Source organism: Crocodylus siamensis, chromosome 6 (assembly GCF_052110815.1).
Source record: "Crocodylus siamensis isolate JL-2025a chromosome 6, ASM5211081v1, whole genome shotgun sequence".
NCBI lineage: Eukaryota > Metazoa > Chordata > Crocodylia > Crocodylidae > Crocodylus > Crocodylus siamensis.
In genome coordinates this window covers 156,806-167,532 of record NC_143400.1, presented here as the reverse complement: position 1 = coordinate 167,532, position 10,727 = coordinate 156,806, and the positions used below count along the sequence as shown (strand labels likewise).

At 62.8% G+C, this 10,727-nt stretch overlaps 2 protein-coding genes across 2 annotated transcripts; one reads left to right on the top strand and one right to left on the bottom strand.

Moving 5' to 3' along the window:
* Positions 1-1,741: 1,741 nt before the first annotated feature.
* LOC149860262 (bone morphogenetic protein 4-like) lies at positions 1,742-9,353 on the bottom strand. Its single transcript, XM_090051296.1, has 5 exons — positions 9,329-9,353; positions 9,133-9,259; positions 8,193-8,354; positions 6,409-6,680; positions 1,742-3,986 (listed from the first exon to the last, which is right to left on the bottom strand). The coding sequence occupies exons 1-5, from the start codon at positions 9,351-9,353 to the stop codon at positions 3,157-3,159; spliced, it is 1,416 nt and encodes a 471-aa protein (XP_089907422.1). The 3' UTR covers positions 1,742-3,156.
* On the top strand, positions 9,261-9,995 carry GEMIN7 (gem nuclear organelle associated protein 7). The gene has a single exon (XM_090056252.1). It carries the CDS (start codon positions 9,352-9,354, stop codon positions 9,736-9,738), a length of 387 nt encoding a protein of 128 aa, XP_089912378.1. The 5' UTR covers positions 9,261-9,351; the 3' UTR covers positions 9,739-9,995.
* Positions 9,996-10,727: the final 732 nt, after the last annotated feature.

Sequence of the window (10,727 nt, the reverse complement as noted above, 5' to 3'; positions counted from 1 at the left end):
CAAGCAGGACCAGCTCCAGCTGCATGGTCCCAGACAAGGCTTCGTGGAGCCAGGCCTTAAACACCTCCAAGGATGGAGACTCCTCCGCCTCTCGAGTCCCAGTGAAGTGGGGCAGGAAGAGAAACTGGTCGCAGGACATGAAGGACAAGCCATGGTCTGGCTTGCTGCCGGCACTGCGATTACGGGAGGGAAGTGGCAGGAGCTGTGCAGTGCAGTAGGACAGTTAGGGGCAGCGTGAGAGAAAGTGCAGCCAGGGAAGTTGAGGATGGACATTAGGAAAAACTGTCACCAGGAGGGCGGTGAAGCAGTGGGACAGGCGCCCAGAGAGGTGGTGGAGTCTCCGTCCTTGGAGGTGTTTAAGATCTGGCTCAACAAAGCCTTGGCTGGGATGATGTAGTTGGGGCTGGTCCTGCTTGGAGCAGGGGTTGGACTAGATGTGACCTCCTGAGTCCCCCTCAACCTTCATTGTCTCTGCAGGAGGGGTTGTGCTGGAAAATTAAATAAAGCTTGCTGTCAGCTGACCAAGCTTGCTGTCAGCTGAGCACGGAGGGGAAAATATCTTGATGTCTTGTATGAAATGAGAGGTGTTGTCTCAGCCAAAGGCCTTGCTTTGAACTGAAAGATGGCCTGGATTGGCCTGGAACAGTACAGTTGCTAAAACTCCTCCCAAACTTGGAATCAGCTAAAGCTGCTCAAGCCAACAGGCCCAATACCCTTGAAGAAGACATTTCACTTGATGGTGTCTAAACGAACCGGACCGAGAGGGAGCAAACTAGGTGAATGCAGTAATGAGGGGAATCAATCACCCAGGAGGATCAGGAGTAACCCAAAGGAACCAAACGGGCAGAGCTAAAGGCTTTGCTCTGGGTGCGGAGCAAGGCTTTACTGGAACATGAGGTTTGACATGAGGGTAGGGGGTTACCGCTAGCTGTGGGGGCGTGTGGTGCAGCTCTGCGTGATCCGATCATGCTCTGACTCTTAAAAAGGTAAAATATATAAAATCCCTGGTTTGTGTAAGAGACTGGAATGAATGTATCCCTGCGTTAATCCCCCAAGCAGCAGTCGGACCAGCTGCCTGACCGCGATTAAAGCTATTTTGGTCACAAACTCTGCTCCTGCTCTGTGTTCCAGCTTCCTCAGTAAGGGGCTGTGCTGGCCACAGCAACAGGCTGAGCCAAAAATGGTCTCAGCTGGGCACTTTGGAAGTTGGGAAATGCAGAGACGAGTGCACCGCACATGAAACAATTGTCCGGCACCTGGCTGACTGGGTCCCATCGGGTATGAGCCATGAAGCTGCATCATAACACTGGAAAACACATTGGACCAGAACAAGGTGGGTTAACTTGATGTCCTGCGAAGCAGCACACCAAAAGCATGCATCTGGCGCACAGATCTGCCTTGACCTGGTGTGTTTTTGGTCTCGACCCACAAACACAGTCTGGAAACTGGAGAGCGGTTGCGTTATCGCGTCAACCGCAGCACCCATCCAGGGAGATGAATCCTGCTAAGAGCACTGCAAAAACCTCTGCCTGGCACCTGCGCCCTGCTAGCAAGCCAGCGAATCTGGTGCAGAAATTCCAGGCAGCTGGTCACAACCCCATAGTTTAGAGTGAATTAATTCAGTTTTGCACTGAAAACTGGGATTCATCCTGCTGGTTTTGATTAAAAATGATGGCATATCCTCCTCAAACTTACTGCACTTTGGGTAAAGAGAATGGATTAATAAAGAACTTAAATCAACAACAGATTTATATATAAGTTATAAGTAATTAAAAACTGGATACCTCAGGAAAGCTACCATGAGGTGGCTTTTTTCTCCCCTGAATAACCTTCATAATGGAATAATTCTGTTTTTTCAGCATTCCCAGTTAGTTCTACGACACACAAATCCACACACAGGTGCTGTTGAAGTGTTCAAGCCATCCTTGAGTTAAGCTGTAGCATTTACTGTGTCTTGCTGTGGCTTTGGACAGGGCTGGTTATGCTGCCTGCTATTGAGGTTCCCATTATAAGACCCTGATTTCAGTGATTTGTGTCTTTGTTGAACCGTAGCTGCTCAGGCTGTGATTTCCTGTGGAAAATTACAGCCTAAGTTAAAGCAGCTGTTTCTGAGAATGAACCTAGGGTGAAATAGGGTTTTTTGCCTGTTAAATAAAAAGCAGCGGTAATGGGGGTTTTGGAGAACTCCAGCACCTGCATTCCTGAGAGGAGGATCTTGAAAGCAGGGTGCACTTTGCCTCGGGGATGTGTTGTCTGCTGTCCCCGTCCAAACCTGCTCAGATTTGGCCGGGTTACGGGCCTGGAAGGATCGTAGCTGGCATGCGCTCAGTAGAGACTCGGTGGAATTCTCTTATGCTCAATGCATCCAAAATGCAGCTTTCCAGCTGCATAAGCAGCACGTCCAGCACCAAGGCCTGGCTTGTGATTTTATTACACGTGCAGCGTGCATGTGTAACACTCTACACAGCCATGGAGCATGTGCAGGAGTCTTGCACGTTGTTGGGTGTGCATGGGGCTGCATATGTGCAGACCTGAGCATGAGGACAGGCCTCTCAAGTGCTGCATTAACCTCTTGGCTGCTGGCACCAACACGGCAGGACTGGTAGCTGTGGCAAGAAGCCCAGCGGTCCAGATCTGCATTGCTAGCTCATTCTGAGTTGGACACCCCTGTCCTAGTGGTTTGGGCACGCACCCAGGAGCTGCAAGATGCAGGGTCTATATCAGCTCCTTGCTGCGTCTCTGACTTCAAGCACAGCCCTCGGACCGCCAGGCTCTTCTCCAGCCCACTTGAATCGGACCCACTTGGGGCCAGGAGGAAGCACACAAACGGAGTGGGGCATGGCTCAGGGAGAGACGGGCACATATTTGGGTTCTAGCTTAGACCCCTTTCCCCCCAAAGGGGCAGCCACTTCGGCACTGCTCTCCACTCATTTCATTCAGCGCAGGCAGGAGCCACAGAGGCCCACGAATGCTCCCTGCTGGCACCAGCCCGCGGCCGCAGAGGTGCTCCCAGAGATGTGCACGGCCCCACCTGCCTGGCGCCCGCTCCCGCGCTGCTTCCACGCTGGGTGCTGCTGGTGCAGCAAGGCTGGGGCAGGCGGTGTGGGGGCCTGTGCGCAGGGAGCCCCTTCTGCCTACAGCGGCTCCCTGCCCGCTCTAGTGGCACCCGCAGCCGTCCACCTCCATGTCCTCGTAGGTCTTCAGGACAAGACGTTGTGCTGGTCCGGGTAGAGCAGGGCCACAGGGCTGAGTGCGGTGGGGACGCAGCAGACCTGTGGCACGCTGGCGTTCACCGAGCTGAGCAGCGTCTGCACCGTGGCGTGGCTGGAGGAGGTCATGTGTGCAGCCAGGGGGAAGTGGCATGCCCTGTGGCAGTAGAAGGCATGGTAGCCGCTGGGAGCCACGATCCAGTTGTCCCACCCCATGTCCCTGAAGTCCACAAACGGGGTGCCTGTGGCACCGGGCCCGGCCTTTCTTGGTCTTTGGGCTCTTCCGCTTGCTCCTGCCTGCTCTCCCATCTCGGCCGGCGGCCTGACCTCTGCTCCGCTTGCCCCAGGCACTCAGGCTTGCTCCTCGGTCATGACTGTAGGGGACCAGCAAAGGCCGTTCTGGGGCCTCCCTGGGGGAGCGTCTTGCTCGGAGGTGCGGGTCCCACAGCGAGCTGCTGTTCCTGTGAACAGCCTCCAGCAGGAACCCGAGGTGGCACTTCCCCACTCGGACCGCAGCTGCGACGTCGAAGGACCAGCCGAGGTGGCAGAGCTGAGCCGCGATGCGGCACTCCAGCAGCCAGCGCTTGCCCCCAGCCACCTCGGAGGGGTCCAGCGCGTGACAGAGGTTGATGCGAGAGCCTCGGGCCCCCGTCTCCTGGCAGTAGAAACGCAGCTCCAGAGTCAGCAGCTCCTCGTCGTCGGGGAGGCCGGAGATGTTGAACAGGACGTAGGACCATCCTGCTGCTCCTCCATCCTCAGGGCCCCGCCGTTGCCCACCTGCACAAAGCACACAAGCAGCGTGGGCTGGAGGGGAGCTCGCAGCTGCACCCTGGGGCTGCATGCGTGACAGGGGAGGCCACATCCAGAGCGGGTGAGTCGCTCACGTGTGCCCCGGGAGAAACCCCTCAGCAGAAGCAGAGCAAGGGGGGAGCTGCTGCGGGCACCGGAGAGCCCACCCAGCCCCATGTGTCCAGGGAGCTTGCATCCCCTGAGCCCATTTCCTATCAGCAGTCGGGGCTGCAGCAGGTGAGCGTGGGGGGATCCCAGCGGGGCCGGCTTCCCTGGCTGCACGGCGCTGTCTCGACAGTGCAGCGTTGCCCCCCACTTAGCCCAATTTGCCAGCACCTGCTTGTGCTCTCCCCGCTCTCCCCTGGCTGCAGACTGGGCGAGCGCCTGTTGTAATCAGGGAATCGGGTTGGCAAGGACCCACCAGGTCACATCTGGTCCAGCCCCTGCTCAGGGCAGGATCAGCCCTGACTCAACCATCCCGGCCACCGGTCAGTGCAGCCTGGGCCCTGCTCCAGTGCTGGACCACCTCAGAGCCAGGACCTTCCTCCTCCTTTCCAGCCTGTTTCCTCTGCTGCAGCTTGAGGCCATTGCTCCTAGACCTGTCCCCTGCGGCCGTCTCCATCCCCTTTCCCATGGCCCTACAGGGATCTGAAGGCTGGGATCAAATCCCCCTTCCCTCTTCTCCCCTCCAGGCTCTTTCAGCCTTTCCTTGCAAGTCCTGCTTCCCAGACCCCCCAATCGCAAGCACTGCCATGCACTCAACTCTTTCCAGCCTGTCCAACTCCTTTGGGATGTGTGGGGCCCAGAACCAGATGCTTCCCCCCAGAGCTGAGCAGAGCAGGCCTCTCCCTGCACTCAGCAGACCCCGAAGGGCACTGGGAAGCCAAGCCAGGGCCTCACCCCCGTGCTGGAACGCGCGCACGGTGTCGGCCTTCCCCATGCGCCCCCCAGGAATGGGAGCCACCCACCACCCAGGGAGGGGGCTGCCCTTGAGCGGCGCTGGTGCAGGTCCAGCAGGTACTGGGGCACAGCCCGGGCGGGCCGCAGCTCAGGGCGGCCATCTGGTCCCAGGTGTCTCCCCCGAAATGCCTGCGGGTCCCAGGCAAGGGTGGGCAGTGGGACCATCTGGACAGCCGTGCTGGTGGCACCCAGAGAAGCCGTCTCGGGACCCGGGGTGCCCTCAGTCCCCAGCAGCACGGGGGGTGTCAGCAGAATCAGGAGGAGAAGCAGGCGAGCAGGCACCATCATGGAGCTGCAGGAGACAGAGATCAGCCTGGCTTGGGCGTGGGGGCGATGCGCTCCCTTTCCTGCCCCTGGATGCGGGCACCTCCTTGCAGTTCTCCCCGAGCCAGCTGCAGCAGCCGGGGCAGGAAGCAGCTGGTGAGACATTGAGCCCCTGCCAGGAGCTTCCCCTGACCCAGGCTGCTCTGCGCCACCCCGGGGGGCCTGGACACGCGCCGTGGTAGCGATGGGGTCGCCTGGCTTTGCAGCTACGTCACTGTCCCTGGCCTACAAGGATAAAGCAGGGCTGCTTTGCACTTGTTGGGCTGGCCAAAGACTGGGTGGGCGGTAGGAACAAAGCAGGGGAAACGCACACCAGGTTTCTCCTGGGACAGAGCCTTTTATCCTGGGATCCTACAAGCCCTTGTCCCACATGATGCATTGGTGCAGTGCCCAAGGTGATGCTATTTCTGAGGACAGCTGTGGTCAGTCTGACCCTGGTTGCAATGGCAGGAGCCCCAGGACTGAGACCAGGATGAGCTGGAGCCCCGGGTCACTGCATCCACTGCTGGTGCTGGGAATGGACACGGCCCTTCAGCGGCAGCCCTGGTCTCTGCTCCCTCTGCCACCAGCCCCAGGTGACTTGGATCTGCCGGGCAGCGCTCAGCCCCCAGCTGCAGCCCGGGCTCATCCCAGGTTCCCACCACCACAGGGGGCCTGAGGCCAGGACGGAGCCAGGAGCCTGCCCCACGCGGCAGCTTTGGCTCGTAGGATGCCCTGATGCAACAGGACCTACCTCCCCGGCTGCACAAGACTGACGGTGCTGGAGGGGAGGCCACGCAGGGACCCTGCCTCTGCCCGCAGCAGGGTCCCCAGAGGGGGCAGGACGTCACTGGAGGCGGAGGGGCCCTGTGCCACTGGCTGGGCGCAGAGCGAGCTCTGCCCCGGGCTTTCTCCAAGCTGCGGAGAGCAGTGGCCTGGGGACCAGGAGCTCCAGGGACCAGAGGGGAGGCAGGGGCGTGAAGGGGTGGGGGCAGGGACAGACTCCTAGGGGCAGCAGGGAGTCCAGGGGATGGGGCAGGGCAGAGGCCACAAGGCTGGGGGGGCAGGCGGGTGGGGTGCAGTGAGGGCTGCGCTGCCAGTCCCATGTCGTCCCCTGAGGAGCTGGGTGGCAAGGGCAGGTGCTTACCAGCAGCCTGGGGCCACAGGGCAGAGTCCCTGGCTTCCTCCAGTGATGCAGGGCAGAGCAGGCCCCTCCTTTGCAGGAGGGGGTCTCCGTCGCTGGGTGCCGGGGGCTGCCCCGAGGAGGCCCAGCCCTGCCACCCCGGCGCTGGGGACCCGCCTGCCTTGCGGCACCTCCCTGGGACACCAGCCGAAGCAGGATGTGAGGTCAGCAGACGCGTCCTGTGCCAGAACAAACAGCTCTTGCTCTGCCCCCTCTCCCCGCCGGGCTCCTGGTCACTGCCCAGGCAGCGGGGAGACCCCAAGTCCAGGGTCCTCTTCCAGGCACAGGGATCCCCCCCCCGCCCCCCGGCTGCGCTCAGGCAGCCCCATCTCTGTTCACCCCCCGGTGTAGGGTAAGAGTGGGCGCCGTCCCTTCTGCTGCCCCTTTCCAAAGAACCAGGCACTCCAGCTGCACCACCCTGAGCCCCAGACAAATTTGGGAGCAAAGCCCCTGGGAGATGGGGAGCAGCAAGGCAGGTCTTGGGGTCCAGGCTCCCATAATCCTCTGGGAAACACGGTCATGCTCCTTGGCATCTGCTGGGAAGGATGGACGTGGTCCCCGGGGAGGCATGGGGCCCTGCTGCAGCCACAGGCAGCCGGAGGCTTCGGGGCCGGACCCCCCCCCAACTATGGGGCCATTGGGCAGCAGGGCGGACATCCACAGGCCAGGCCAGCAGCCTGCCATGGGACTCGGTCTGCTGGCACTGCCACCGGCTATGGTGGTCAGCAAAGCCGTACAGTGCAGCACCGCACTCCTGGCCCAGCCCCACCAGGCACACGACTGTCCCACAGCCTCTCCGCTCTGCTCCCCACGTGCCAGGCCCCGCCGGGCTAGGGCCGCTCGCCTGCAGACAGCTGCACCACGGACCTCATCCCTGGGGATCGATGTTCTGCCTCTGGCCAGGGCAACTGCTGGGCAGGTGCCCAGGGCTGACTACCAGGCCCTGCCTGCCCTTGGCTCCAGCCCCGGAAGCAGCTGGAGAGAGCGGCTCTAAACAGCCCAGGCTGGGCCCTGCTCAGCTTATCTCAGCTGCACCCCAGGCCCGAAGTCTCCAGGAGGCTTGGCCGTCTGGCTTTGCCCCACAGCCCCTCTGGGCTGCCTGGGCAGCTGCCCTGGGCTTTCAAGCCCACCCAGAAGCCACTGCCCCTGAAGCAGTCCCTGGAGCAGGGACATCGAGGCAGGCAGCACAATGCCCTGGTGCCTGCAGTCCCTGGGCATTTCTGGGGCTGGGTCCCATCAACAGGAAGGGAGAGGAAGCTGGGGAAGAGGCTGCCAGCCTGTCTGGGGCTGCAGAGACCATGGCCCAGGGCTGTTTTCCTTGATAAGGAGCTGTCAGCATTGAGGCCCCTGCCGGCTCAGCCACTCCATCCAGCACTGGTCCCTGCCCCCACCGGGCACGGTGGAAAGTCCCCTCCGTGCTTATCTGGGATGGGCTTGTCAAGCCCGTTTTCCCTGCAGGACGGATCCTGCTGGAGCAGAGTTGGGAGAGCGGGGCTCTCTCTCAGGAAGCCGCCTGCAGGCAGCACACGCCCGTCCGGCCCCGCTCTGGCTGCGACCGACGTGAGCCAATCCTTCGAGGCCGGGAGCCCTGGCACCAAGCCTGCTTCTGCCCCATGCGGCCTGCAGCGAGGACACGCATGCTCAGAAGCAGCTCCCCCAGCCCAAGGGCAGGGCTGACCCTGGCTGGAAGCAGGGCCTTCGGCCAAGCCAGAGAGGGGCTGGCGCAGTCCACAGGGCAGACAGCTCACGGCAGGACCGAGCGCAGCGGCGAGCTGTAAACAGGGCTGGGAGGAAGCTGGTCGCCATCGCCGCTCTCGGGAATGTGCCGGCTTGCTCCCAACGCAGGCCTCCCCGCACGCTGGGCCAAGGCCAGCGTCTCCGAGGCACACTGGGCCGGCAGGTGGGACAGGCTGGGGGAGATGGAGTCGCTGGGTCACGGGCAGTAGGACTTCGCAGAGGACGTGGTGCATCGTCACGATTGCTCCATCAAGTTACAAAGAAAGCAGCTTTACTATAAGCTGGTAGCCAAGGGCTACGTTATGCATACTCTCCGAGCCGTGGGGCTGGAAGGGAGCTCCGGAGGTCACATCTAGTCCAACCCCTGCCTGAGGCAGGATCGGCCCCATCCAAACCAGCCCAGACAAACCATCATCTAAACTCTACATATGACCGTCAACCCCGACACAGCAGACATTGTCCTGGGAAGGCAGGGGAGCACGGCCGTCAACGCCCTGCTTCTATGAAGTGGTGTCAATACGCGCTGTGGGGACCCCAGGCCGAGGCCGAGGCCGTGCCCCGCAGCAAACCCCCGCAGTCCGAGCAGGGCGGAAATCCCTTCCTGCCCAGCGCACCAGTGGGCTAAGCCTGAGCGCAGGGGCAAGACCCTCCAGCCGGGACCCTGCGGGGTCGGTGGCAGCAGGAGCACTGGCGCAGCCCAGCCCCAGCCTGGGCTGCAGCAGCACCAGCGCCTCGGGGGACAGGGGGCTTAACACCCCTCCCCCCCGGCACCTGGGGCACAAGGATGGGGGGCAACCAGCACAGCCCAGCAGCCTGGGACACCCCGTGTGAGGGCGAAGGCATCGCTGTGCCCGACCTAGATCACATCAAGCCCGATCTGGTCGCACAGAGGGAGGGAGGGGGTGGAAAGCTGCAGTTTAGGCCGTTAAAGGCCCCCGTGGCCTGTGGGACGAGAGGCTGGTGGCCAGAGCGAGGGGCTCTCCCCGCTTCCTTCCCGGGGCAACGAGCCGGGCGCGGCGTCCGGGCGAAGGTCGGAACCCTGCGCGCGCGCGCCGCGCCGGCGCCCGGACCCGCTTCCCTGCCGGACCGGAACTCGGAAGTGGGAGCGGAAGTAGCGCCCAGGCGGGGCCACGTGGACAGGCCTAACTGTGCCGCCGCCCCGGTGCGGCCATGGCGGTGCCCGTGGGCGTGACCCGCCTGCCCCGGGGCCCAGACGGCGGCAGCCGCGGCTTCGACCCCAGCTCGGCGCGGTACCGGGCGCTGGGCCCCACGGCCCGGCCTGTGGCCGCGGGCGCGGAGCTGGAGCGGGAGCAGCGCGGCCGCGTGGCGCTGCGAGAGCGGTACCTGCGCAGCCTCCTGGCCATGGCCGGCCGCCCCGTCCGCTTCGCCCTGCACGAGCGCGTCGGCGTCTCCGCCCTGTTCGGCGCCGCCGACCGCGACATCCTCAACTTCCAGGTGTCGGAGCTGCAGACCCCGCTGGGCGTCCAGCGCGAGGCCCTGCTGCGCTGCGCCGACATCATCGCCTACAGCTTCGAGCTGCCCGCCCCGTCCAGCTGAGCCCGGCCCGGGCCAACAGCGGCGACGGCAGCCGCCGCCAGCTGGCAGGACTCCGGCCCGGCCCCAGCCTTTGGGGTTCAGTCACCGCCGAGGATGCGCTGGACCCCTGGACCTGCAGACGGCAGCTCGGTGACCGGCGGCTTTGCGGCAGGGGAGGGAGGGGGCAGCCGCCCCTGCCCCGGACACGCGTGGGAGGAGAGCAGTGCGCTGCCCCCTGCCCAGGCAAGACTGAGTCAATAAAATGGAAGTGCTCCTTCTGCCCTTGTGTGTGCCCCCTGTGCAGGTGGAGCAGCTGCCCGCCATCCCCAGGCAGCACATGAGCAGGTTACAGTGCTGGTGGGGGAGTGGGATTAACAAGTTGAGGTCATCTTGGACAGGTGTTGCCCTAGCAAGGCTGGCCCCTGTGCAGTCAGCTGTGGCTCACAGGCTGCTGGGGGCTTGTCCCACCTGGGGTCTCTCTTCCTCGGGGCAGGGGACATCAGTGAGTTCCCTGGTGCTGGCTCCCAGGAGCTGCTGCCCACTTGGTCTGCGAGGGCCTCAGGCCTGATCCTGATGCTGTGCCCTGCCCTGTGCACTCCGAGGGCAGGGCTGGCCCAGAGCTGCAGGCTCCTGCCCTTCTGCCCCCTTGGAACAAGGCAGGGCCCCCGGGGCTCCTCCAGTGTGGTTGAAGCAGTGCGTGATAACCATGTAGCTGTTGGGGCAGGGCCTGTCTCACCCCTGCTATTGCACCCAGTGAGTTGCTCTGTGTTCAGGGAGGCCTGGGCAGTGGGGGCCAGACCCCTCTAGCCCCAGCAGTCCTGCTCTCACCCTGCAACGCTTCAGCAGGAACAGGAGCTGGCAAACTGCTGCCTGCATCTTATTGGCTCCCTCGGTCCTCTCCTGCCCTTCCTCAGCCCCCCAACCCCATCCCTGACAGCTGCTGCCTCCTCCCCACTGCTGCATGGAGCTTCCTCCTCTGGCCCCAGCTCAGCCCCCGGTTGCCTTTGCTC

Bases quoted from the DNA above. Each gene is read 5' to 3' on its own strand.
- GEMIN7 (XM_090056252.1), top strand. From the start codon at position 9,352: ATGGCGGTGCCCGTGGGCGTGACCCGCCTGCCCCGGGGCCCAGACGGC.
- LOC149860262 (XM_090051296.1), bottom strand. From the start codon at position 9,353: ATGGCCGCACCGGGGCGGCGGCACA. The intron at 9,260-9,328 runs GTTAGGCCTGTC...CCGGTCCGGCAG, and splicing joins CGCACCGGGGCGGCGGCACA to GGAAGCGGGTCCGGGCGCCG. The intron at 8,355-9,132 runs GTCCCACAGGCC...CATCTCCCCCAG, and splicing joins GCTCTGGCCACCAGCCTCTC to CCTGTCCCACCTGCCGGCCC.